This window comes from Oryx dammah, unplaced genomic scaffold (genome assembly GCF_014754425.2).
Source record: "Oryx dammah isolate SB20612 unplaced genomic scaffold, SCBI_Odam_1.1 HiC_scaffold_3, whole genome shotgun sequence".
NCBI lineage: Eukaryota > Metazoa > Chordata > Mammalia > Artiodactyla > Bovidae > Oryx > Oryx dammah.
The window spans coordinates 16,835,146-16,862,816 of NW_024070187.1; the positions used below are offsets into that span (position 1 = coordinate 16,835,146).

General features: G+C 42.3%; 1 protein-coding gene across 7 annotated transcripts in view; it reads left to right on the forward strand.

Moving 5' to 3' along the window:
• Positions 1-27,671, forward strand: part of LEF1 (lymphoid enhancer binding factor 1) — a 121,359-nt gene that overhangs the window by 87,812 nt on the left and 5,876 nt on the right. For 2 of the 7 annotated variants that reach the window (XM_040237500.1, XM_040237504.1), the window contains exons 6-11: positions 1,061-1,144; positions 3,203-3,325; positions 4,370-4,532; positions 13,603-13,710; positions 18,821-18,869; positions 19,538-19,578. In XM_040237500.1, the coding sequence (XP_040093434.1) occupies positions 1,061-1,144; positions 3,203-3,325; positions 4,370-4,532; positions 13,603-13,710; positions 18,821-18,869; positions 19,538-19,572 (562 nt within the window). In that variant the 3' untranslated portion in view covers positions 19,573-19,578. The remainder of the gene's footprint in view (positions 1-1,060; positions 1,145-3,202; positions 3,326-4,369; positions 4,533-13,602; positions 13,711-18,820; positions 18,870-19,537; positions 19,579-27,671) is intronic. The other 5 variants (XM_040237502.1, XM_040237505.1, XM_040237499.1 and 2 more) reach the window with 3 other exon arrangements.

Sequence of the window (27,671 nt, forward strand, 5' to 3'; positions counted from 1 at the left end):
GAAAGATCCATACCACTGTTTTCAGTTTTTTTTAAATTATAAGGTAAAGGAAAAGAAATGTATTTAGGGAAGAAGGAATCACTTCATACAGTGGAGCCTATTTCTATCATTTTATTGTTAGTTAGCACATAGCTTTCCCTGCCCTCACTCCCACCTCTCTCACCTCACTCCACGGACAAAGGGCTGCACCTTCAGCAAACGTTTTCTCTCCTTTCTTCCCTGACTCTGTGTCCTTGCAGACCCCTGGCGAAAGCCCCAGTTTCCCTCCCTCACATCCTTACGTTATCTCCTCTTCATAAGGAGGGCTTATCCTGCCATGGATATTCCAGCTTTCTCTCTTCTCTTTAGCATTAACTCTCACAGTCAATAACTCTGTTTGGATTTAATTGATTATGCGAACACTTCCAAACCTACATCAATTATTCTGTCTGAACTTAGCTACTTAAGGGCAGTAATCCTGGGCTGAGTTCCATCAGTGGCATCTGGAAATAAAGACTGTGTAAATGAAAAATGTGACATGTAGGAAAAACAGAGGGAGAGATGGAATTCTCAGAGCAGAGAGAAAATAACTCCAATGAATTGATCTTTTATTTCTTGCCTGCAGCATGGGTGTAAGGGTGGGAGGTGGGGTGCAGGGTTTTCAAAAATATGTTCATTTTTATATAAACTTTTATTTCCTCCTTTCTTCCCTTCCCTGAAGTTCTCAAAGATTCTGATAAAGAACCCATTATCCTAAAAAGAATAGTTCACCTTTCTCAGGTTCTGTTATATTCAGTAAGAGCTGTTTACATGCCTACTTTGTGCAAAGCATCAGTGGGGCTGGAGAGGGGCAGGGGTAGAAAAGGAGTCACCGATGGACTGCAACAGGAGAGTTCCTTCAAGGCACTAGTGATGCTTTGGGTGGGCGGAGGGTGAGGAAGGGAAGCAGCTGGGTGAGTGAGCAGTACCCCCTCGTAACACACCCCAGATTCTGGTTGAGGGCCTCCCCTCATCAAACTCTTGTTGCTGGTTGGTAACTCATGTTTTGTCATTGATGGGTTCCTCTCTTCTGTGACCTCAGGCAAGGTCAGCCTGTATATCCCATCACGGGAGGCTTCAGGCAGCCCTACCCATCCTCACTGTCAGTCGACACTTCCATGTCCAGGTAGGTGGAGGTGGAACCGGGCGCGCCAGGACAGGCTGCTCTTGCGCGCTTGCGTCTCGTGCGCCTCTGCTTGCCTCTCGGCCCGGCGGGCGCACAGCTCAGCCCGCGTCTGTCTGCGCAGGGTGCCTGGCTCCCACACTAGGCGTCCTGGGGAGTCCCGGGAAGGAGCCAGACTCCACGCCCCACAGCTCCAGCCACACCCGTCAGGCAGACGGACTCAGCCACCCTGGAGACCGTACCTCCAAAAGACTTCGCCGCCCCCCGACGGCGGGAGGAGAAACGCCCCCAGAGGGGACATCATAGGAAGAGCTTGTTCAATTCAAAACATGCTGGGGGTGGGTCAGCGGGAGAATACACACTGGCTTTTTTTTTTTTTTCTTCTGTGAGGAAGGTCGTCTCAGTTTCATGTGACGGTGTCTGAAAAGGCCCAGATAGTCTAGAGCCTTCCTGGACCGAGGCTGTGGGAAGAGAAGGAACGGGGCTTCCGGGCTGTCAGGCCGTCCGGGCTGTGCGTCCTAGTGTGTGAATCAGGCCCTGTGTGGACGTAGTGGTGTGAAGCTCTGCGAGGTCTGCTGTGCCACACCGCTCTGTGTAACGCTTTTGCCTCTGGAAAGGACGGCTTTTGTGCCCCGTGCTTGATGTACACACACATTTGTGGTGTATCATCTGTGTGTTCAATGTGGCTTTTTCAAGGGAGCTAGCATTAACATGCTGGAAGTCAAACTGTTGGGTTAGTAACTGGTTGTAAATCTTAACTTTTTTATATATGTATGAAATTTGCAGTTTTCTGTGGTGAATTTCAGCTTTTTCAAAAAAATTTTATTCAATAAATTGTACACCTAACTGGTTGAGAGGGAATGAAATTAATATCCTTCCTCCAAAATATATTTTATACATATATTTCAACATTGTATAAGAATTGTGTGATGACAGGATTTTCTCATAGGCAAATAACCAGCATCACGTATTTTTGCAAATGGTCCATTTGGCAAAGCATCATAATTTGATCAAGTGTTTGTATTTTTCCCATGCCTCCTTAATTTTTAAAGATTTGTTTCTTAAATATTACATATCCAAGCAGAGTCCCTTCTTTCCTTCCCAGAAGAAGAAATTAACTGTATAGACAGTGATGAAAGACCTGAGAATGTTTTTTGTTGAACTACATGTTTACTTTAAAACAGTTTGAAAGCAGAAATTTCTAAAGCATATCCAAATTTATCAAAGAGCTTGTTGAAAGTACTGTCTTTGTTTTATTTTTCTTGCATGGCAGTTTCCCTCCTTTGTGTTGGATGGTGGTGGATATTTTGAGATTTTTTTAATGCTCTATAAGCATACTCTGGGAAAAAGCCTTTATTTGAGCTTGTGTAGTTTTTACCTTGAAGCAGAACTGTATCCTTCCCTTTAATTAAATTCTTCCCCTTAATTTTGTTATCAGTTTTCCATGAGGCTAGATCTCTCAGACACTACCTTCTTTATGTGTAGAACATTATTTGGAATGATGCTGATGGCAACCTTATTAAAGTAGAGACTGAACAAATCTTCCTGTCCTTTGTCTTCTCAGTTGCTCTCTCCCGATATTAGGGAAAAAGCCAACACGAGAAGACTTAATATGAAGGTCCACTTAGGGATGTAGACAGAGATTTAAAAATATGATGTCTTTAGATTTTAAAATCATTTTAAAAAGCTAAATCTTCATAAAATATTCTATTTCCAGTAATTATTCTTACTGAAATTCTTCTCTGAAAACTGCTTTGCAAGAAAAGTGACTCACTTTTAAAAAAAATCCTATTGCCTAGAGCCCTCCCAGGAAAAATGCCAGAATCCACCATTAGCTTGAAAAAAAAAAAAAATCTGTTAGGTGGTGTGTAATTATAAATATTTTCCACCTGAATACAGAAAGGAAAGAAATTAATCATCAGCCTGCTCTTATAGTTAATATGTCTGTGTGTGAAGATGTGTTTTTACTCTCAGCCAATAGCAGTTAGTGAGTTGTTTCAAAATTCCATCCAGCGCTTGCTACAGCAGTACATCTTGTTTTCTCGACTTTCCTTCTTTCAGGTTTTCTCATCATATGATTCCTGGTCCTCCTGGTCCCCACACAACTGGCATCCCTCATCCAGCCATCGTAACGCCTCAGGTCAAACAGGAACACCCCCACACTGACAGTGACCTAATGCATGTGTAAGTGTGCCCCTCTCTCCGCCTGCGAATGCCTTGTGGTACCAAGGACTGAAACCCCACCGTTTCTCCTTTGCTGTTGTCGAATCTTACCCCTGTCTGTTATCCGGAAAGTCAGTGTAGCTCCGCCTTGAAAGCTCTGCCCCTGAGGAAACCGAGCAGCTTGATTCTCAGTGCTCTGATTTGGTTCTGAGATGGAAAAGGAGCACGAATCTCAAAAGATGAAGGGAAACCCACTAAAGAGAAGAGATCTTCAGAGCAGAAAGACTGAAGAAATGGAGCTGTTCGGCCATTTAGTGCAAGGCTTGAATTGGGTTCCCATTCTTGGGGACCATGAGAGTGAATGAAGTAGATTGGGGGGTTCAGTGCATTTCCTCCTAGAAATACAGCCACCCTGCATCTGCATCAAGGCTTTGGAAGCACTGAATTGAAAGGAAGGGGGCAAACCAAAACCCAGGATTTCCTGTCAGACCAGGGTTGTTGCAGGCTGTTACAGCACAGCTGAATTCTCCCAAAAGATTAGTAACTGATTGAATTTCTTAATCTAGAGCTTGTACTGGAACAGAAGGAGTGGGTGGCAGGGAGCATGTGAACACTGTCCATAAGACCCCTGCAAGTGCAGGCAAATCCATGTGCATTTGTCTGGGGGAGAGAGCCTAAGGTTTCATTAGCTTCTCAGAGGAGCCCTGCCCCACAGAAGTTAAGAACGTCAGTTCTAGAGGAGAACTGACTACCTGCACTACATGTTCAGCTTTTCCTAAGGTGACCAGGGACGTCTACAATCCAGAAGCAGCGTCTTCACAGGCCCATTTCTGTGTTGGGTTAAACCCTTCTATAGCTGTAGGTAAGCTTTCACAAACCAAAGGATCCTTATTTATCAACAGTAGATGAGTCACTCTTTTTAAGTAGACAGTGTCCTGGGGGCTTTTAGAGAGCCCAGAGGGTGGTCCCAGCCTGAGGTGGACTCATGATATAAGCGGATGCTCTGCTCCTCTCCTCCCATCTCTTCCTGATTCATCTAACCCCTTCCCCACTCCCAACTTTTAGGAAGCCTCAGCATGAACAGAGAAAGGAGCAGGAGCCCAAAAGACCTCACATTAAAAAGCCTCTGAATGCTTTTATGTTATACATGAAAGAAATGAGAGCGAATGTCGTAGCTGAGTGTACTCTAAAGGAAAGTGCAGCTATCAACCAGATTCTAGGCAGAAGGGTAAGTAGTGGGATGGTATGTAAATGTTTATGGTAACCATGGAACTGCTTCGTTAACAGCTGCCCAAATGCACTTACACATCAGGTATTCATAGAATCATCTGTGTAGTCACCAGTCACTCGGGGAGTAACAGAGAGCACGTGACAACCTTTAGCAGGAATGATATAATGCATTGTATCAGCAACTGAGATTGTATCTGGCACTTGGAACATTTCCTGTAAATGACAACTATTTTCCTATTATTATACTTTAAATGAGTATATCTTGAGTGTCTTTTATGTGCCAGGCAGTGTAGTAGGCATTACATAGTTATTGCAGAGTAAAATAGATGTAGTCTTCGCCTTCACAGATCTTGAAGTTTTGTGACAGGATACTGATATGAAATAATTCCTTATTATATATATAATTAAAATTGTGATAAATACTGTCAATATGAAGAGCAAGAATCAGAGAATAATGGAGGTGGGGCGGGGCTAGGGAATGGCCTCCTGAGAAAGTAGTTGAGAGATGAGTGGGGGTTAACCCCTGATGAAGGGGGTGAGGTGGACTCTCCCCACACGAAGCTGTGTGTGTGTGTGTGTGTGTGTGCGCGCGTGCGCAGACTCTGAAGCAAGAAAGCAGGGAGCTACAGCAAGGCCTCTGGGGCCAGCCACGTTTCTGGATAAACCCTGGCAGTCAGCAGTGGCTGCTCCTTCCAAGATGTAAGCAGATCATTCTGCCTTAAAGCTTTACATAGAAGAATTGGTGAGGGCCGGAGAAGTCCTAATTCTGGAAGCATTGTTCTCTGATTCTCCAGGTGTACATGGGCCAGGTTTCTCGATTGCCCTCCCTTTCTGTTGATGTTGTTGCTTCTTTCACCCATGCGGAGATAGTTTTCTGAGTACCTGTCATGTCCCAGGCACTAGACTTATAACTAGAACAGACACTCTTAGATTTCCTTGTCCAGCCACCAGCACAGAGATGAGTCAGTCCGTTCCAGTACTTTTCTCAAGGTTGAAATGGGTTTAGTTGGGTATCTGAAGGGTGGTGGAGAAAATTGGAATTTTTCTCATTGAAATTGCATTTTACTATAATTCCATTGAAGTTTTAGAAATGCTTCAGCTTAACTTGTATGATGCTCTTCATATATGTGTGGTGACTTCTTAAAATATGATCTTGTGTATTTGTTTTTGCAAACTCTCAAGAAATTCATGGTTTGCAAATGAACATTCAGGAGAAGGAAGGTCTTGACAACCTTTGTGGGACTTAAAGGTCATGTTTTAATGATGATCATTTTCATCATGTTTGTTAAAAACCTCATACATTTCAGCATCCGTGACAGAAAACATTAGGAGATTTCCAGTCCATGTGAGGAAAGCAGATGGCGGAGAGCAGGCATTGTTGAATTATAGATTCCTGTTGGATGGCATAAAAACGCAGCTATTTCCAATCTTCAAGACCCCAGGTTTCGGGGGTAGGATGTGGTGGTAGATTATATAGCTCTTTTGGTGCCCTGTGTACAATACTCTATCTCCCTGTGGATTCTTAAACACTTAATCACAATAATTGCAATGATTTTCAAAGCCAGATCATAGCAGATGAGTGATTCCCATCATTTTTTGCCCCTGACCCTTCAAAAGAAGAAATTAGAGGAAAAGAAGGGTTCTTTTTTCAGCTTGTGTAAAACTCTTGTTTTTTTTTTTTTCTTTCCCTCAAGTTAAAGGTCCATGGTCCTCCAGTGGGAATTATTTTCCTGCTCAAGAGAGTTAAGCATATGATATGGACGTATGCTTCCTATTTTTAATGCACATTTCCAACAGTTGCTACTTTCTCAGCTCCCTTAACAATCCCCAGATCAGAGCATGTGTCCTAAAGGATGGTTCTCATTTAGGGTCTCTCCCTGTCTTTGATTTGGACACCTGTTTCTATTTATAGGTCTCTGAGATCTTTGATTAAGATCAGGTTTTCTATCCTTTCATAACTCCCCTCTGGCAGGATAGTTCTTGCTAGTTCTTTAAAGTTCCTAGCTTTAAAATCATGAAGTTTTACACTAGGATAATTAGAATTCTTAATAATGGAATTGAAATTCATCCTGGAACATTTTATCTTTTGATTTTTACTCACCTTTATCTCTAACATAGAAATGTTCATTCATATGAATGACTCAAGTTTTCTTCTTCATACTATAAATAATAACATAAATATTATTTTAAGGTTTTTCTTTTTCAGACCTTCTAGACTATTAAAGGAAGTCCATTTATTGCATATTTATTGTCAGAATTTCTAAATCTTGGAACTGTGTTAAGTTTCTTCAAATGGGTATTTTCCCAACAACTTGATGAATCTTTCAGTAAGCAAAAGAGATGGAAAAACGCTTTTAGTCAATATGTGTTTCAGAAATGCCTGTTAAGATCATCTTTCTAGCTTTGAATCAGACTTTACTTTTGTTTTCAACATAAAACTTTAATATATCATAATTTTACTTAACTGTTTTACTCTAGTAAATGATGCTTCATTTGTGAGTTGAGTTTGTGAATTATAAATCTCTAGGAGCTAAAAGCAGTTGAAAAGGCAGGTAAACAGTTTAGTTTGTGGTCTGTTTTTTAACTTTGAATTTTGCTCAGTTTTGTTAGCTGGGGTCTTGTCAACCTAAATTTCCTGCTGTAACTGAAAAATTCCTACTTGTTTAACCAGTTGTTTGGGTAGAAGACCCAACCTCCATATGTATTTTGGGAGATAAGTTTTATTTACTAGTCCAGATAAACTATATCTCTATACTGACATATTCGGAGAAGGCAATGGCACCCCACTCCAGTACTCTTGCCTGGAAAATCCCATGGACGGAGGAGCCTGGTAGGCTGCAGTCCATGGTGTCGCTAAGGGTCAGACATGACTGAGCGACTTCACTTTCACTTTTCACTTTCATACATTGGAGAAGGAAATGGCAACCTACTCCAGTGTTCTTGCCTGGAGAATCCCAGGGACGGGGGAGCCTGGTGGGCTGCTGTCTATGGGGTCACATAGAGTCGGACACGACTGAAGCCACTTAGCAGTAGCAGTAGCACTGACATATTGCAGTAGTATGAGAGATTATTGATCAAATGAATGAACAAATTTACAAAGTAAGACTTCTTATCTTTTTTCTTCTTAGTCTTCTTTTTGTTCCTTTTTGATAATGCTTTGCCTCTTGCCAATCATGTTAGCACCAGAACTATCTAAATACTAATGATGAGTCTTTTTTTTTTTTTCCCAAGGTAGGCTGATCTCTTCCACTGTGCCTGGTGTGGCTTTTTCTCTCCGTGAAGGGCTCTAGGTCAGAACCTCATGTTTAGAAAAGGGGCTTCCCTGGTGGCTCAGTTGGTAAAGACTCTGCCTGCAATGCAGGAGACCTGGGTTGGGAAGATCCCCTGGAGAAGGGAATGGCTGGCTACCCACTCCAGTATCCTGGCCTGGAGAATTCCATGGACTGTATAGTCCATGGGGTCACAGAGAGTTGGACACAACTGAGTGACTTTAACTTTCTTTCACTTTTAGTGGACAGAGGCAGTGTGACTTTTCCTGCCTCAGCTTCCACTGCTCCCCAGACATGCCTTCTTAGGCTCAACTTGACTAATTGTGATTACTCTGCTGGTACAAAGAATTGTGTCTCAGGTAACTTCTTTCAGGTTTTGTATTTTTTCTGCCACCTCCCTATCTGCCCTCCCTCCCCCACTGTTTTTTTTTTTTTTTTTTAAAGAAAAGTATATTATTTGATTTGCCTGTAGGCTCAGGCCAAGTTCCACTGAGTGTCATGTTTCCTAACTTTACACTTTGCACTTCTAAAGCAATTAAATCATTGTCCTGTCAACTTAGAGGCTCTGGCCTTCAAGGGGTGGTTTGAAGGGAGTGGAATCCATTGCCCTGCCTGTGGGTCCCACCATCTCTGGCCCGGAGGCTGGGATGAAGCCACAGGCACTCTAGTGCTCTCTTTGAGGGGAGGTCCCCTCCTTTCCAGGGGCAAGGGCAGCAGGTGTTTGTGTCCTTGAGGAGGCACATCCCCATTGTGCTATAGGGACTGGGTCCTGACCACTGGACCACGGTCATCGAGCACAGCCTCTTCTTGCTCACCGCTCACTTCTTGCTCTCTCTCTCACCTCTCCTTCCTTTCTCCAGTCCAGTCATACCATTCTTTTCCATCATTAAAAAAAAAAAGCAAGAAGAAAGTAATTAAAATCAATATGCCCAGTAGACATGAATGAGAAAGAACCACCCGGCCTTTAACAGGAAGTGAAATGGAAGCAGTACACCCTAGAATTGGGAGCGCTGGAGTGGAAGCGGGACTCATCCAGAGTGTGCAGGCACACGTGTGTGCAGGTGCGAGTGGTGTGGGCTCTGGCCCATGCCTCCTACAGCCACTGCCCCTGTGCCATCACCTCCGGCCAGTGGGTCCCCCAGAGTGCAGCCAGTTCTCTGGGAGTTGCTGACAACAGACCCTGGCATTTGGAAAGTAGGAGGATGCACTGGGAAACTGCTACTGGGGGCCTGGGGTAAGTTTTATGTAAACACACAAAGTGCCAGTGTTGTCGTTCAGTCACGCAGTTGTGTCCGACTCTTTGTGACCCCATGGACTACAGCGCACTAGGCCTCCCTGTCCCTCGCCATCTCCCAGAATTTGTGATGCCATCCAGCCATCTCATCCTCTGACATCCTCTTCTCCTTCTGCCCTCGATCTTTCTCAGCATCAGGGACTTTCTCAGTGACTCAGCTCTTCACATCAGATAACCAAAATAGTGGAGCTTCAGCTTCAGCATCTGTCCTTCCAGTGAATATTCTGGGTTGATTTCCCTTAAGATTGACTGCTTTGATCTCCTTTCTGTCCAAGGGACTCTCAGGAATCTTCTCCAGCACCACAGTTCAAAGGCATCAATTCTTTGACATTCTGCCGCCTTTTTTCTTCTTAGATGAAATGGAGTAGCCCTCATAATCAACAAAAGAGTCTGAAATGCAATTCTTGGGTGCAGTCTCAAAAACGACAGAATGATCTCTGTTCGTTTCCAAGGCAAACCATTCAGTATCACAATAATCCAAGTCTATGCTCCAACCAGCAGTGCTGAAGAAGCTGAATTTGAATGGTTCTATGAAGACCTATAAGACCTTCTAGAAATAACACCCCCAAAAGATGTCTTTTTCATTATAGGGGACTGGAATGCAAAAGTAGGAGATCAAGAGATACCTGGAATAATAGGCAAAATTGCCCTTAGAGTACAGAATGAAGCAGAGCGAAGGCTAACAGAGTTTTGCCAAGAGAACACACTGGTCATAGCAAACACCTTCTTCCAACAACACAAGTAAAGACTCTACACATGGACATCAGCAGATGGTCAATACCAAAATCAAATTGATTATGTTCTTTGCAGCCAAAGAGAGAGAAGCTCTATACAATCAGCAAAAACAAGATGGGGAGCTGACTCTGGCTCAGATCATGAACTCCTTATTGCCAAATTCAGACTTATTAAAGAAAGTAGGGAAAACCACTGGACCATTCGGGTATGACCTAAATCAAATCCCTTATGATTATACAGTGGAAGTGACAAATAGATGCAAGGGATTAGATCTGATAGACAGTGCGCCTGAAGAACTATGGACAGAGGTTCATGACATTGTACAGGAGGCAGTGATCAAGACCATCCCCAAGAGAAAGAAATAAAAAGGCAAAATGGTTGTCTGCGGAGGCCTTACAAATAGCTGAGGAAAGAAGAGAAGCTAAAGGCAAAGGAGAAAAGGAAAGATACACCCATTTGAAGGCAGAGTTCCAAAGAATAGCTAGGAGAGATAAGAAAGCCTTCCTCAGTGATCAATGCAAAGCGATAGAGGAAAACAATAGAATGAAAAGACTAGAGATCTCTTCAAGAAAATTAGAGATACCAAGGAAACACTTCATGCAAAGATGGGCTCAATAAAGGACAGAAATGGTATGGACCTAACAGAAGCAGAAGATACTAAGAGGTGGCAAGAAGACACAAAAGAACTATACAAAAAAGATCTTCATGACCCAGATTACCACAATGGTGTGGTCACTCACCTAGAGCCAGTCATCCTGGAATGCGAAGTCAAGTGGGCCTTTAGGAAGCATCACTACGAATAAAGCTAGTGGAAGTGATGGAATTCCAGTTGAGCTATATCAAATCCTGAAAGATGATGCTGTGAAAGTGCTGCACTCAATATGCCAGCAAATGTGCAAAACTCAGCAGTGGCCAGAGGACTGGAAAAGGCCAGTTTTCTTTCCAGTCCCACAGAAAGGCAATCCCAAAGAATGCTCAATCTACCGCACAATTGCACTCATCTCACATGCTAGTAAAGTAATGCTCTAAATTCTACAAGCCAGGCTTCAACAGTGCGTGAGCCATGAACTTCCATGATGCTAAAGCTGGTTTGAGAAAAGGCAGAGGAACCAGAGATAAAATTGCCAACATCCATTGGATCATCGAAAAAGCAAGGAGTTCCAGAAAAACATCTGCTTTATTGACTATGCCAAAGCCTTTGTGCAGATCACAACAAACTGTGGAAAATTCTTCAAGAGATGGGAATACCAGACCACCTGACCTGCCTCCTGAGAAATCTGTATGCAGGTCAGGAAGCAACAGTTAGAACTGGACATGGAACAACATACTGGTTCCAAATAGGGAAAGCAGTCCGTCAAGGCTGTATATCATCACCTGGCTTATTTAACTTATATGCAGAGTACCTCATGTGAAATGCCAGGCTGGATGAAGCACAAGCTGGAATCAAGATTGCCAAGAGAAATAGCAATAACCTCAGATAGGCAGATGACACCACCCTTATGGCAGAAAGTGAATAAAAACTAAAGAGCCTCTTGATGAAAGTTTGAAAGAGGAGAGTGAAAAAGTTGACTTAAAGCTCAACATTCAGAAAACTAAGATCATGGCATCTGGTCCTATCAATTCATGGCAAATGGATGGGGAAAACAGTGGAAACAGTGAGAGACTTTGATTTTTTGGGCTCCAAAATCACTGCAGATGGTGACTGTAGACATGAAATTAAAAGACGCTTGCTCCTTGGAAGAAAAGCTGTGACCAACCTAGACTGCTGCTGCTGCTGCTAAGTCGCTTCAGTTGTGTCCGACTCTGTGCGATTCCATAGATGGCAGCCCACCAGGCTCCCCCGTCCCTGGGATTCTCCAGGCAAGAACACTGGAGTGGGTTGCCATTTCCTTCTCCAAAACCAAGACTAGACAGCATATTAAAAAGCAGAGACATTACTTTGCCAACAAAGATCTGTCTAATCAAAGCTATGGTTTATCCAGTAGTCATGTATGGTTGTGAGAGTTAAACTATACAGAAAGCGGAGCATTGAAGAATTGATGCTTTTAAACTGTGGTGTTGGAGAAGACTCCTGAGAATCCCCTGGACTGCAAGGGGGTCCAACCAGGCAATCCTAAAGGAAATCAGCCCTGAATATTCATTGGAAGGACTGATGCTGAAGCTAAAACTCTAATACTTTGGCCACCTAATGAGAAGAACTGACTCCTTGGAAAAGACCCTGATGCTGGGAAAGACTGAAGGCAGGAGAAGGGGATGACAGAGGATAAGATGGTTGGATGGCATCACCAACTTGATGGACATGAATTTGAGCAAGCGCCAAGAGTTGGTGATGCACAGGGAAGCCTGGCATGCTGCAATCCATGGGGTCACAAAGAGTCGGACACAACTGAGCAACTAAACTGCCGCCTTTATGGTCCAGCTCTCACAACCATTTTTGACCATTGGAAAGACTATAGCCTTGACTATACAGACTTGGTTGGCAGAGTAACATCTCTGCTTTTCAACACCCTGTCTAGGTTTGTCATCGCTTTCCTGCCAAGAAGCCATCGTCTTCTGACTTCATGACTGCAGTCACTGTCCGCAGTGATTTTTGGAGACCTAGATCAGGAAATCTGTCACTATTTCCACCTTTTCCCCTTCTATCTGCCACACAGTAATGGGGCTGGATGCTATGATCTTAGTGGTTTTTTTTTTTTTAATATTTAGTTTTAAGCTAGCTCTTTGTCTCTATTCCTTCACCCTCATCAAGAGGCTCTTAGTTCCTCTTCGCTTTCTGCCATTAGAATGATATCATCCGGATATCTGAGGTTGTTGATGCTTCTCCTGCCTATCTTGATTCCAGCTTGTAACTCATCCAGCCCAGCATTTCTTATGATGTGCTCAGTGTATGGTTTAAGCAAACAGGGTGACAGCAGACAGCCCTGCTGTACTCCTTTTTTGATCTTGAACCAGTCACTTATTCCGTACAGGGTTCAGGCTGCTTAAAATCCCAAACAGTGCCGTGCTGTTTTGCTCTGTATGATCTATAAATATCTGTTACCTAAAGGGAAATGGAAAATTTGCAAGGTGTCAAGTGCTACATTCTCCAAATTAGATCCTACAGTCTGAAAGTGTAGATGTCAAAATAAATTTAGGCCATGCTCCGTGTTTTCCATCAGAAGAAGACCGAACACAAAGTGTGCTATCTGTGCTCTCCCTGCGGACAGTCAGTGTTTCTATAAGTGTGAGGGGAGGGTGAAGAGATGGAGACAGACTGACTTTTGATGTCTTGCTTTATAGACAGGATCATATGATGAAGGTTTCAGATTCCTCATATGACAGAGTGGGAGAGTGTGCATGTGAGATGAGGAGGTATCTGTGTGGAAAAGACCTGTGGAAAGTTTGCATTAATAAATAGCACTTGGACTCAATGGCAGAATATGCCACAAACTATGAAAAAGGGGTAAGTTGGGTGTTGAAGCTTACTGGTGAACACTCTCTTTAACTGGCCCTGGAGGAGAGAAAGGCTGGGCAAGAGGCCATTTCATTTTGGATACTTGGACAGGTTTCATGTAATGTGAGAGCAGGACAGGAAAACAAAAGTTGGAATCTCATTGCAGCCACCAAACTCCAGGTGGATTTCTGCAACACGTGGTCAAGTCTGCCATTTAAAAGTCAAAGTTTACATTCTTAACATTTCCATTCTCCACTGTCTGAACTATGAGATATATAATCCTATTGCTGCTTTGCTTTTACTTGATTTTCCCCCCTCCTTCTCCTTTGTTTTTCAGTGGCATGCCCTCTCTCGTGAAGAGCAGGCTAAATATTATGAGTTAGCGCGGAAGGAAAGACAGCTACACATGCAGCTCTACCCAGGCTGGTCTGCAAGAGACAATTATGTAAGCGCCTCCTGCACACCGACGGCTCTCTCTCCTCGCGCGTTCTCTCCCTGTGTTGCTCTCATAAGGGAAGTGTGTTGTCGAGTGTAACTAATGCTGGCGTTGTTTTCTATTTTTGAAAGTTAATGAACTTTATAATAAAGACTTCATGCTTATATTTCATTTTGAAAATTGCACTGTCATAATTTTTTGGCTATATGCTAATGACATTTTTAAGTAAGATTTTTTTAATCAAAAAAATCATCATTAAAATGTTGGTGAAAAGATTTTTAAAGCCCGCAGTCTCATCATGTAAATAATGATGAGATTATTATTAACTAGTTAACTCTTCCAGTATATTTTCTGTGCATATTTTTCCATTTTTACTTGGATGTGTGTTTGAGGGTGGGTGGGTGTATATACATACACTTCTGTACCATGCTCCTTGCTCTTATATACAATATGTGTTTTTCTGTTACGGCATCGTGTTTCTATGTATCAGTTTTAATAGGTATGCAGTATTCATTGAGTGAATGTCACGGTTAACCATTTTTCCCCTGCTTTTTAGTCATTTGCTGTTTTTTTTTTTTTAATAAGTGGAAATAATCCTGCAATGAACTGTGCATAATAACAGGGTTTTTTTTCCCTGTATTTAGGACTTATTTTTATAGGATAGATTCAAAGTAGTAAAATTGTTGAGTACAGATTATAAAGGCTTTTGATATATATTGTCAGATTTCTTTTCAAAAAGGATTACTTTATTTTACACTTATTACAATGTATTCATGTGACTGTTTTGCCACAGACTAACTGAACTAGGTAAAGATCCACTTTTTTGTTTCATATTAACATACCCTGATGTCCATTATATGTTTTATTTAGATGGAGTAGGTATTATCATAATTTTCAGTTCAGTTCAGTCACTCAGTCATGTCTGACTCTTTGCGACCCCATGAATCGCAGCACGCCAGGCCTCCCTATCCATCACCAACTCCCGGAGTTCACCCAAACTCATGTCCACCAAGTCGGTGATGCCATCCAGCCATCTCATCCTCTGTTGTCCCCTTCTCCTCCTGCCCCCAATCCCTCCCAGCATCAGAGTCTTTTCCAATGAGTCAAGTCTTCGCATGAGGTGGCCAAAGTATTGGAGTTTCAGCTTTAGCATCAGTCCTTCCAAAGAACACCCAGAACTGATCTCCTTTAGGATGGACTGGTTGGATCTCCTTGCAGTAAGCACCTCATTTTTATTTCCAGTTCTTTTATTACTTTATAGTTTGAACATCTTGTTCTTGTCTTGATACAGCAAACACTACTTCTGAGAAAGAATACTGTCAGTGATATCAGTTGTATCATATTTTATAGAGGGGAATGTTTTTGATCACTTAAGCTCTTAATTTAAAAATCTGAAGATCATTTTCATGTTTCTTGGAGGCTAGCATTCAAGTGCCAGCTAGGACCGTCTTCCTATTAGATACACTTGTCCTTTTTAAGAATGATGAAGCCAAGAATCACCATGTCCGTTAACGTGTGGCCATTGCTGTGGATGGTCCTGTGGGGCCACAAGTGTGAGGTCAGACGTCCCATATCATGAGGCACAGAGACGTTGGGGACACACTGTCTCCTGTAACATGGAAGACAAAGTCCCTGCTGGCCAGGATCTGGAGCTTCCTCATTGGATACACGTATGACATGGGAAGTAACAGTCCTGTTCTTTGTGACTTAGGAGCAGCAGCTTCTTCGACTCTGCTGGGTTGTATCTTGGTTGTTGTAGTAACTGCCGCATGCCAGTTGTCAAGAACTGCCTTAAATGCTTTGTGTGGTGTTTTCTAGTCCTTAGGATAATCCTGTGACATAAACAGTATTGTTGCATTTTACAGATAAGGGAAATTGAAGAGTCAAGAGGCTAGGTAACTTGTCTGGGGCTGTGTAGTGGCTAAGCTGCAAGGAACACCCAAGTCCCCCAGCCTGCACAGTCTGTGCCATTTCCTTCCTCCAGACAGATCATCTCAGTCTGCCAGGGCCTCCTTAGGAAGACAGCTTTATTTGAATAGTTTCCTCTCAGAACTGGGCTTCTGTTCTCTGGACTGTAATTAGTATTTTCTGGGTAGAGCCTTTGTGATGCCCTTTAAGGGGGAAGATCAATCCCCCACCGAAAGGGTTTCACTCCTAAAGTGTACCCCTTTAACCCTGTCCTGGGTCTCTTCTGGATATGGGTGGCCTGTAGGGGAGAATGGTCTTCCTTCTTGGACCCCCTGGGAGAGCTTTGCTGTGCTGAGAATTTACATAGATTAAGTGTTGCATGTTGAATGTCTATTTTTTTTCTTTTTATGTTATTGAAGTATAGTTGACTTACAGTGTTAATTTCTGTTGTACAGCAAAGTGATTCAGTTGTGTGTGTATGTGTATACTTTTTTATATTCTTTTCCATTATGGTTTATCACCGGATACTGAATATAGTTCCCTGTTCTGTATAATAGGAACTGGTTGTTTATCCATCCTCTATATAGTAGTTTGCATCTGTCCCAAATACCCAGTCCTTTCCTTCCCCACCCCACCCACCTTGGCAACCAAAGGTTCCGAATGTCTGTGAGTTTACTTTTGTTTCGTGGATATGTTCATTTGTGTTGTATTTTAGAGTCTACATACAAGTGATATCATGTCTTTGAACGAAGTTTCTGTTTCTGATCCTTGAACAGTGAGTTGCCACTTATAAAAAGAGATAAAAGAAACACATGTTCTTTTTCTCTCTCTACCCTTCTCTCCATGTGGAGAGATGGGAAGTAGTTTTTAAGGAAGACCAGTGTAGTGTGAATTTACCTTTAAAGATTTTCCTTGGCACAACTTTTAAAGGAAATTGTTTGCACAATTTGATTTTTAGGATCTCTTTGAAAGAAGGGGAACCCCAGCTTTGTAACTTAAAATTTTTATAATAATCAAAATAAGACTGGTAATTACTAAGACAAACAGAAGTCAATCAAGTGGTATCAATTTTAGCTAAAGATATTACAGAGTATTCTTAGGAGTACAAGAATACAGTCTAAATAAGATATATGCTCTGTATCTTAGCTTTTCTTTGTCAGAATGCTATCCTAATGCTCACTGAGATCATATTAAATATATATCTCAATATTTAATATTAAAATGCCCTAAGGCATCACAGATTATTATAGCTTCAATTTGTTTTTATAACTTTCATTTTTTGTAACTGGCTTTCATAAATCAACAGTGAACATGTATTCTTAGTTGTATAGTTATATTTGTATTATTAAAGCTTCTAAATGTAGTGCTTAAAACCCCAATACTATTTATGGTTTTCACGAAAAGTTTATTTACTACACATGAAATTTTGTTTGTTTTTGTGTAAACTAACACAAATATATCCAAACTCCATAAGTCTTTTTGTCTACCGTAAATGTAAGTTCTCTTGAAGCACAGGTGTATTCCTAGAATATAGTACAGGTGATTTCACAAAAGCAACATTAGTCTGACATGTCAGGCCACAGTGGCATGTTCTAAGCATGTGCTAGGCGTGTGCTGGGTGGCAGAGATGAGCTGAGATTCAGGCAGTGCTAACAGCCCTGTGGTAAGGGGCCCAGGGACACAGCTCATCACGGCCCCTGTGAGGAGTCAGATTATGGTGGGAAGCTCTCAGAGAAGAGTCCTACTTGACACTTGAGATGAATCTTAAAAGGGTGAATGGGAGCTTGGAGGAGGAGGAGGTGAGGAAGAAAGCGCCATGTACATGAAACTACCTTATTGCACCTTCTGAAAACCATAAGTCATTGCATGGGAGGGAATGACTTATTTGAAAGGGAGACAGTAAATGCCTATGAGAAGCATGTTCTTCCTCTGTCTGCTCCCCTCTTCCTGGAGTACCTTAATCATCTTACAGACGACTCCACTATTTTTGGTATGCCATTTCCCAAAGTTACTAATATCTGTTGTTTGCGTTAGTGTTTATGAGGACAGTTTCAGTCAACTTTCCCAAGATCGGGTCATGTGACATGAAAAAAAACTATCTTGAGGTGCATAAAAATACATACTTTTATATATTTGTACAATATACTCAATATAATCTTATGGTTTTATTTTTTGTGAATGTGATTATTACAGCAGACAGAGACGCTGGATGTGATGTGTGTTCTGTTATACTTATTTGAAGAGACCATCCTAATCTAGGTTGGTCATTTACTATTCATATAAGTGGACTACATACTGTGTCTATGCCTTGTTACAGTTATTTTTGAGGGGAAAGTAATTATGAAGGAAAACAGAAAATTAAAGCAGTATAAGTAGACCTAAAATGTAAATATGTGATTAAGGTGATTTTGAAATGCATTTTAAATTGCAGGCATATTCATGTTGTTGTGTCTTTTCGGAGGCAAGGTCTTTAGCTGCCGTAAATAAGTCTTTACAATGACCTTTTGAGTTTTCTCAGGTTGTGTCTTACCCTCCTACTGCTGTCTCAGTTATGTCATGTCTGCGCCACAGGGGCTGAAGATCCTGTTAACACTGTGGATTTTTAATTAGATGGTCGAATTCATAGTAAGGAAGATTTATCATCACCTCTACCAGAAGTGGATTCTAAGTGTGATGGTTAGCAATAAAAGGAGCACCGGAGTACCTCCTATGTGGGCTTTCCTTGAATGGGAGGTGGTGTCTGTGGCCACAGCCCTTGCTGTGGTTTAGCTGCTAAGTCCTGTCCAGCTCTCTGCTGCCCCGTGGACTGTAGCCGCCAGGCTCCTCTCTCCATGGGATTTCCCAGGCAAGAATACTGGAGTGGGGTGTCACTTCCTTCTCCAGGGGGTGTTCCCGACCCAGGGACTGAACCTGCGTCTTCGGCACTGGCAGGTGGGTTCTTTACCCCTGAACCACCAGGGAGGCCCACCACAGCCCTAGGACGTCAATATCCTGCCACTGCCAACTCAGTACTTACGACATTAAGTGTGAAGCTAAGAAGAGAAAGGTCACAGATGAGACTTGTTCTCTTGCTCTTGTTTCTAGGTACAGATGGTAAAGAAAGAGATAATGAGGCATCTGTCTCTCGGTTGACTGCCTGCCTGTCCTTTTGTATCACATTCATCCATGTGCTCACAGTACAGTCTGTGACAGTGTGTCTGTCTTCTTCCAGGGTAAGAAAAAGAAGAGGAAGAGAGAGAAGCTACAGGAGTCCACATCAGGTAGGCCCCATGTGCCTTCCCAGCCCATTCTGCTTCTGAGGAGCACCTTGAAAGCAGTCTGCATCTTTCCATACACTGCTTTATTCTTCAACTCTACTGTGGTTCCTAAACTCGGCTTTTCTTCCTGAAATTCCTTTAAAATGTTTCAAAGACCTTTCTTTTAAATGTGACTATGTGAAGGTACATCTAAAAAGCTCCCCCAAGCCCTGTTACCGGGAATCCTCATTGTTAACTGTGATTGTTTTCCTTTTTCCTTGGTTTTGTTTTTGCTTTTGTTGTTATGTCTTCTCTTTGCTTTGACACTTCTGTTCTTCTAGTTGCATAATTGCTCACGTTACAGTTTTTTATGATGACCCTGTGATATGCCACCTTGTATCCCCTGGAGAATCTTTTCTATGGTTTGGGGTTATTTAAAAATATAAAACATGATGCTAGGGTTTATCTTTCCTGTATAGTAATTCAAGGCATCAATCAGTGAGGTCCTATTATTCCCCCTTTTCTTTCATTAAAGATAAGGCCTCTACTTGTACTGCACAAATAAAAATGGCTGGTATAAGAACCATAAAAAAATAAAGCAAAGAGGTCCACATTATATTGTAGCTACTACGTATTTGGAATGTACAAAAACCTCTTCAATAAAAATTTGTTAAAGACACAATTTTCTGCAGGTACAGGTCCAAGAATGACAGCTGCCTACATCTGAAACATGGTAAGAACGACTCTCTGGTCCTACTGCTGACATTATTTATAAACAGAGGCACTTGCTTGTGAATCTTCTTGCTTATACTGATGCCGTTCAGCATTGCTCCTTTAAAGAGGAAAGACCACCAAAATCAAAGCAGTGCTTTAAAACATCTGATGGTTTTTATACCGGCTATAGACTTGCAATATAGTGTGTGTCTCTCTTCTTCCCCTTTTTGCCCCTTTAATCTTTCTCCATTCCCTTTCCCCTAACTCTTGTCAACCATTCCTTACTAACCAGTGGCAATCTGCCTGCTTAAAAGACCAGTAACAGAAACCAGCAAAATGCCATCTTACTCTGCAAACCTGGAGCTGTGCTGGAGGAACTCAGGCCCACACTGGCCCAGGACTTAGAAGGTTTTGCTCTGTAGAGACTTTTTCTCAGTTGGGATGATATATAGAGGCTTACAAGTAACATATTTATTTCTAGGGAGAAAGAGGCTTCATTTTTTTCTATTATTTAAATATATGGCTCACGGACTTATTAACTATGTTGTACTATCAAGTTCTTTATTGGTAACCATTGCTAGAGCCCGCTCTCATCTTTATGGCTAAATTTATTTCATTCCTGCTTATGGTAGTTATTTGATTTTTGACCATGTGACCAGCAGCCCTGGTGGAAATCTGGCTTTGTAAACTACCTCATTCTTTGCTAGGCTTCGAATTCATAGTGTGTCTGTGAGTTCTTGGTTCTTCTCAGAGGCACTCCCTTTGATTCTCTTCTCTCTAGGAACCTGCGTCCAGTCCTGACAACTCCCGTCTTTGGGGTCTGTCTCGAGTCTTTCCTCCCACACTCAGCAGGGCACAGCCTCGGCTCAGGTGCTCTAACTTTCCATCTGGGTTACTGTACTAGCCTTTGGACAACTGTCCTGCTGCCAGACTTCATTTCTGCCAGTTCTTTGTGTTGCTTTCAGAGGGATTTGCTGAAACACAAATGGATGGTGCCACTTCCCTGCTTAAAAATGGCCAGGGCTTCCCCCCGTCTGAAGGACACAGTGCAGACCACGTTAGCGTGGACCTGCGTCTACCCCCTGCTCAAGGTTCCGTGTTCTGCCTCTCCTCACCGCCGACCATGTGTCCTGTGCTCTGTCCAAACAAAATCATCTGCGTCCCCCAGACGGATGGAGGCTGCTGCACACGCTGTCCCTGTGCTCGGAAACCCCATTTCCTCTGCCTGAGCATGGTGTTTCTCAGGAGGAGAGCATTAGCTTGTGGGTCATTTTGTTCTTGACTGGAACCAGATGACCACTTAAACTTTTAAAACTTAATCTTGGTGCTAAAATTTCAATGGACTTTCCTAGGAAAGCCTGCAGAGATTTTGGTACCAAATAGGTATGAATTTTACATCCACTGTTTGCCCAGCTTGAGGTTCTTAATCTTCATTTCCCTCCACTCTAAAGTGGGAACAGTAAGTGCCACCCCTTAGGGTTCTTTGTTTATCATCAGTGGCCTCCCTTCATCCCTCCACCCCACACCAAGAACCAATTCAGCTGTCCTCTCCTTCATCTTTATTCAGAGTCCCAGAGTTCGTCACAATTTCATCACTGTTGTTTTATGATTTCAAAAGTCTTATAAACTAGTAGTTAGTGGCAGGCTTTTCTCCGAGTATAAAGATCAGCCCTTCGTACAAGTGACCAAACGGGTATCAGAAAAATAATGTCACAGTTGATGTTCATATTTAATTCAACTTAATAGCTATTATTGAGGACCTCTTCTGAGCAGGCCTTGTAGCTGGGTTACCAGGAGCACAGGCCCAGCCCCCGGGTACTTACAGCATCATAGTTTAGAAATAGTTCTAGTAGTAAACACATATGCTTTTGTACCTTTTTTGTCGCCATTTTACTTTTTGAAGACTATTGTCCTTTTAATTACTGAACACCTGGGTATGGACAGCAGCCCCTTTAATGCTTGGCTCTAAATGGAAAACCCTCATAAGCACAACATGCTAAGGACTGATAATGGTCTGATTTACTCTGTCCTCTGTTTGCACCACCATCTTTAATGCTGTTTCTATTCAAAAATCATGCAGAAATGTGTTTCTATACTTCAGACTTTGATATTTGGTTTTGTGTCCTTTATGATTAAATAGTATTTCAGATTGGAAGATTAGCTAAATGACTTTTTGTTCTAGAATGTACCCCAAACATCTCCTTTTTTAAAAATAATGTTACAGTGATCATTATGCTTCCTTGTCACTTTCATCTTTGCTTTTTTTTTTAAGGTCAGGGTGTCCCCTCTGCTCTGCTCCAGAAAAACACAACAAAGCTTACCTTCCCTCCGCCCCAAGAAAAAATTCTTGGCTCTTGTCAGCTGGGCTGCACTTAATCAGAGTCTTCAGTGTTCCTCTCCCCTCTCGGTGCTGGATCAGTCATGCAGCCTTTGAAGTCCTGTCCTCCACACTATCCTTTTTTAGAGAACGGCACTGCCAGTCATTTGATAAGAGTTACTAAGCAGAGAGGTCAGATTTGCATTCATAAAGATTTCCGCAAATTAGGAATGATACTACCCCTACTGTTTCCCCACCCCTTTCTTTGTTTTAAGAATTCAGAAACTTCTGTGGGTAGTAGTTGACTTGTTTAGTTACTATACAGCATTTATTGGGCACTTTATAAATGCCAGTTAGCTCTATAATACCTAGAAATACAGCACTGAATGAGGCTCCAGAGGTCCCTGCTCTGTACTGCTTACATTGCTGGCAGGGCAACTGATTGAAAGCAAACAGAAACGTGTAAGTGCTGTAATACAAATAAAGCAGAGTGACTGGAGGGGCGGCTTTGGGCTGACGATGATAAAAGGCCTTCTGAGGAGGTGACACTCAGTAATAACCGATTATTTTCCATGGAGGGTATTCTGTGTATTGTTCTAAATGGAAGACCAGGACAACAGAGCATCCTGCTGTTAGAAAGCGCTTAGACTAGGACTGAGGCCACCCAGGCTCTCACAATAGCCCTCTTTGTGCCATGTGATGACCTGGGGCAGTAGGTTTAAGTCAGGAGCCTCTGGTCCCTCAGCAGAAGGCAGAAGCGAAAGAGGACTGTTTACTGGCCTCTAAGCTCCCAGCTGCCTCCAGTCCCAACTTTTCCTGGCTTGCTTTGTGCTTCCGCGGGCTGCCCTGCCTCCCGAGTGTTAGACAAGGGACTCGAAGTCTCTTTTCTGTTTACTAATCTGTCCTCATTCTAGGTCTGAGTGGAGTGGCTCTGTAGAATAAGGCGCCTGTATGATCTTGAAAACAACATGCTTGCTCTTAATCCTGTGTAGGTCGCCTCCCCTCGCCCCCGGAATGAGAGACAGAAGCACTGCCTCTAGTTCGAGGCTTCGCTTCGCTACTGATGCCGCCACGTGGCCTCTTGTCTGTCAGACTTCGGTCCCACTTGCGCTGGCTCCACCTTAGAGAGCAGCTCGAGACAGATGGAGTGTTTGCTTAGGCTCGATCCTGCCCACAGTGTGCGTGAGGACTCTTAGGGCTTGCTCTCAGCTCAGAAGGGAAATCCTGAAGTCAGGCTATCCCTGCAGGAAGGCAAAGCTGATGGAACGCAGTGCCCAGACGGGGAAGATGCTGTGAGTCCAACGTGAAGAGATTTTTGAGAGGGTTTCTCTCTGTACAATGAAACTTACCGTTACCCTGCTCTCCTTAAAAGAAATTCCTGTTAAATTAGATCACTGAGCTTAGACGTCTGTGATGTAGCTCAAATGGTAGGGAGCTCTCATTACTCCGAACTAGCATGGGATATGGTGGATTATAGGGAAAAGACTCCTCTGTGAACAAAAAGCCGTCCGAGAACTTGTCTCCTTAAAAGACACAAGTTTCATTTAATGCTTTCACTTTGTTGGTGGGAAATGCCATTGGAGTTGCTTCATACACCCAGCCGTGTCCCCATCTGCCTGTGTGTTTCAACTTTTGTGCATTATGTAAGAATAGTCATTCTGGTGAAATCAAGTTGAAACAAAGAAATTAGCATTAACCCAGTCTCAACATCTTGTAGCCAACTTTAGGAATAATTAGAATTAGGATCTATAAAAGGCATTCCTCCAAATCGGAGGTGATTTCCAAGCTGTGGGATCTTTCAAGAAATCCAAATTCATCCTTAGCTTTTTTTTAACTAACTCTTCATTTGTGGGAATGCTGGGAGCCCGGGGCCCCAGGCAGTGAGACTGCACACATTCTCCCGTGAAGGCCAATGTCATAAACACCAATTCTTTGTTCACTTTGTGAACATCCAGTGAGGTCTACTTGTGCAAATCAAGAACTGCTTTAGGCAGTGGGGTGACTTGCTAAATGAACCCTGCCCATTCCCAGAGGAACTCTCAGTTTAAGAGGATACACACATACAAATGAGTAATTACAGAATAATGTGTTTCATGGCAGAGAGGGATCACATACAGCCACTGTGTTAAAGAGAACAAGAAGCATCAATGCACAAGTCAAAACGAGCTCAAGGAAGGCTTCCCGGAGTAGGAAGCCACACCTGAGCTGTCCAGTCATGGAAGAACTCTTGGGTTTGAAAGAACAATGATCAAGCTGTGAGTTTCCAGTATTCTGGTACATGTTAGATTTGAAATATGTAACATCTCAAGGTTGTCAGAAGTCAAAGATTATCATCAAATACTTCCCTTTCTTCCTGACTTAAGATTCATGAGGAATTGAAGCAGCAAAAAATTAAGAATTTTTGAAAAGGTGGAGATTATTATTCTGCATTTACTGATTAGTTTACTAATATTTATTTTAGCAAAACAAATAAAAAGTCCACTATCTTAAAATTATATAAATTATGATATTTCAGTCTATTTCCTTTGATCATATAACACCAAAAGTCTAGTTTAAAAACAAGCTACCTTTTTAATGGCTGAGTAATACTCCATTGTGTATTGAGTATTACTCAGCATTGTGCATTGAGTATTACTCAGCCATTAAAAAGAATACATTTGAATCAGTTCTAATGAGGTGGATGAAACTAGAGCCGATTATACAGAGTGAAGTAAGCCAGAAAGAAAAACACCAATACAGTATACTAATGCATATATATGGAATTTAGAAAGACAGTAATGATAACGCTGTATGCTAGAGAACAAAAGAGACACAGATGTATAAAACAGTCTTTTGGACTCTGTCCCAAAGGTAGGGTGGGATGATTTGGGAGAATGGCATTGAAACATGTATAATATCATATAAGAAACAAATCGCCAGTCTAGGTTTGATGCAGGATACAGGATGCTTGGGGCTGGTGCCCTGGGATGACCCAGAGAGATGGTACAGGGAGGGAGGTAGGAGAGGGGTTCAGCATGGGGAACACGTGTACACTCGTGGTGGATTCATATTGATGTATGGCAAAACCAATACAATATTGTAAAGTAATTAGCCTCCAATTAAAATAAATAAATTTAAATTTAAAAAATAAAAATAAAAACAAGCTACCTTTAAAAAAGAAAAAAAACCTCGAGTTAAGCACACCAAGAGATACAGACAGGCACCCATATACAGACACACTACACTATGATTTTGGCCTTGGAATAATCTTTACCTTGTACACTTGCTAAACTGAGAATTTAAAATATTTTTTCCTAAATGAAAACTTTAGCCTTTATTTTCCTGGGCCAACAGGTGTGTGGGAGAAGTAATTTCTAGTATAGTAGACAGCACAATAGTTGATTGTGCAGTGCTTGGATTTACATCTTTTAAAAATTTTTTCTAGCTTTCCATTTCATTGGACTGGAGTCCTCCTTAGAACTGACTGAAGGTCTTCCAGGAGACTTGCCTGAAGCCTGAGACTTGGCTGTGTGCTCCTAAGAGTCAGGGAGAGGTCTAAATATTTTCAGGAGTCTCCTTGAGAGAAACATTTACTTCATACAGTGTTTGAAGCTCACCCTAGTGAGTTTGACACTTTGGCCTAATCTTTGCCCTGAACTCTGTTCCCTGAGGACAGATGTAGTCACCCACATTAACTATCAGTGAGCCTCTGGTTCCCAGGTTGGCTGGTCAAGTTAGAAAGCAAAGCCAACTGTTTACAGACTAGTAAAACTGGAAATACCTAGGAAACATGAAGGCTTGTCCAAAGTCTCAAAGTAGAAATGAAGGCTTGGATAAGCAGAAAGTGAAAAAACCAGGGGTGTGTTGGCATTGGAATAATCAAGAGGGAGGCAGGCAGATGCCTACTTCGGTGCGCTACACGCTGGTGGCTGGGCTGTTAGTCTAGCGCACGTGGTGATTTTATCTCGGCAGCTGTGCAGTGGTGAAGGAACAGGGAGAGGATCGTGCTTCTGGTGAAAGCTTTGAAAATCTCTGCAGTGCTACAGTGCCCTTCCCATCAGTTCTGTGCCGCTCTTGAATGGTCAGAAGAGCTAAAACCAGGTTTAAGTTGCCTGGGAAACAAAGGGAAACAAATAGGAAACTGACCCCTTGGCTAGCAGGAGTGATCACGTGCCATTAAAAAGTGATAGTAGACGGAGAGAAGAATAAGGCTCTTAGGACCCTCGAGACACATGGTCTTCATTGTTGTCCATGGAAACCTGTGAAATTAAGATCCAAGCATTTAAGAATAGTTGATAGAATAAAATGTTTTGGACAAATTTGGTATAATAGAAGGTTTTCTCGCTGAGTTGTCTGAAACTGAGAGAATTTTCCTTCTGGATAATGGAGTTTGCCAGAGAACTCTGGGTTTACCTGCTTAAGTATCAAAACATGTACTTTTTAACTCTCGTGAGTACCGCTCATTGTTCAGCAGAGTACATGTAATTTAATATTTTTTAATACCTCATGCCATTATTCTGTAATGTACTGTATGGTATATGGCAACAAGGAATTGATGGTGTCTGACACTTGTAAATGACCCCAAATAATAGGGGATTTCTAAAGATCTGCTCTTTTTAATTTACTGTCTTCTCATTCTGACCAGGGACTGTACCTCTCCCTGACAGTAGTAAATATGTTCCTTCAGATCCATTTTGTGGATTTGGGAACCAGAAAACAAAGCTTATTTGAATAATATATACATTAAAAGTAAATAGAGTCTGAGTTGGCCTATGGAGGGTGCTCTTGTTAGGAAGGGTAAATGTGCCTTTTTTTTTTTTTTTTTGGCATGAATCTTTTGTTACTGCAGTGAGAGCTTAAGGCCCTTCCACTTCCTCAGCTGTGTTCTGTGGGTCTGAAGCTGCCAGGTCTTAGATCCGAGGAGTGAGTCTAATAATCTGAGGTGATCCTGCCTTAGCAAAGTCACTCTTTTTTTTTTTTTTTTTTTTTTACAGAATGAGGGGGAAAAAATGAAAGCATTTCAGTCAAACAGTAGTGCCCACTTTTTTGTTTACATCCTAAGTCAAATATGACTTGAAGTTTCCTAAATTTTTAGATATAGTCTCTGTAAGTATAACAAAATTTTTGCTGCCTTTGGTATTACTTTTCCCAGGTATCACTGTATTTCTGTAGACACTGTAGAAGATATTTTTATAATACATTTGATAAGAGAGACTTTGCAGAATTCTCTATTCTTAATTTTCTCCCAGAAATTCTGTAAATAATACAACAGTTGCTTTTACCCCGAAACGTGCCACATGAGGTCGGAACAACAAAACCAGAATCAGCACTGCTGGGCCACGTACCCTGTCCTGGACGCGCTACCAGGAGCCTCTGCGCCCCGCCTTGTGGCAGCCCTGCATGGGGAGGGATCTTTGCGCTGTGTGAGGGCTGAGAAGATGTCGGTGACTTGTCTAGGCCAGTGCGGTCGGTGTGCAGCAGGGTCAGGCTCAGGCCTAGCGCGCTTTCTCTTCAGCGCACGTCTCCACCCGCCGCAGTAACCAACACTCCCTGCACCGTTCAGATGCTAGGCATGCAGTCTGTCACGGGTGATAATCTCCTTTCATCCCCCTCAGAGACATTATGAGGTATGAGGAGGTACTATTGATATTTCTGTTTTACAGATGAGGAGACTGAGGTTTTTACATTCAGGTAACTTGCTGAGGATAACTCAGGTGATGTGATAAAGGCTGGGCCTCACCCAGCCCAGGACTGATACTCTCAGAGCTCATGCTCAGAACCCACAACGCACCGTCACCGCCCTAGGCCCCGTACAC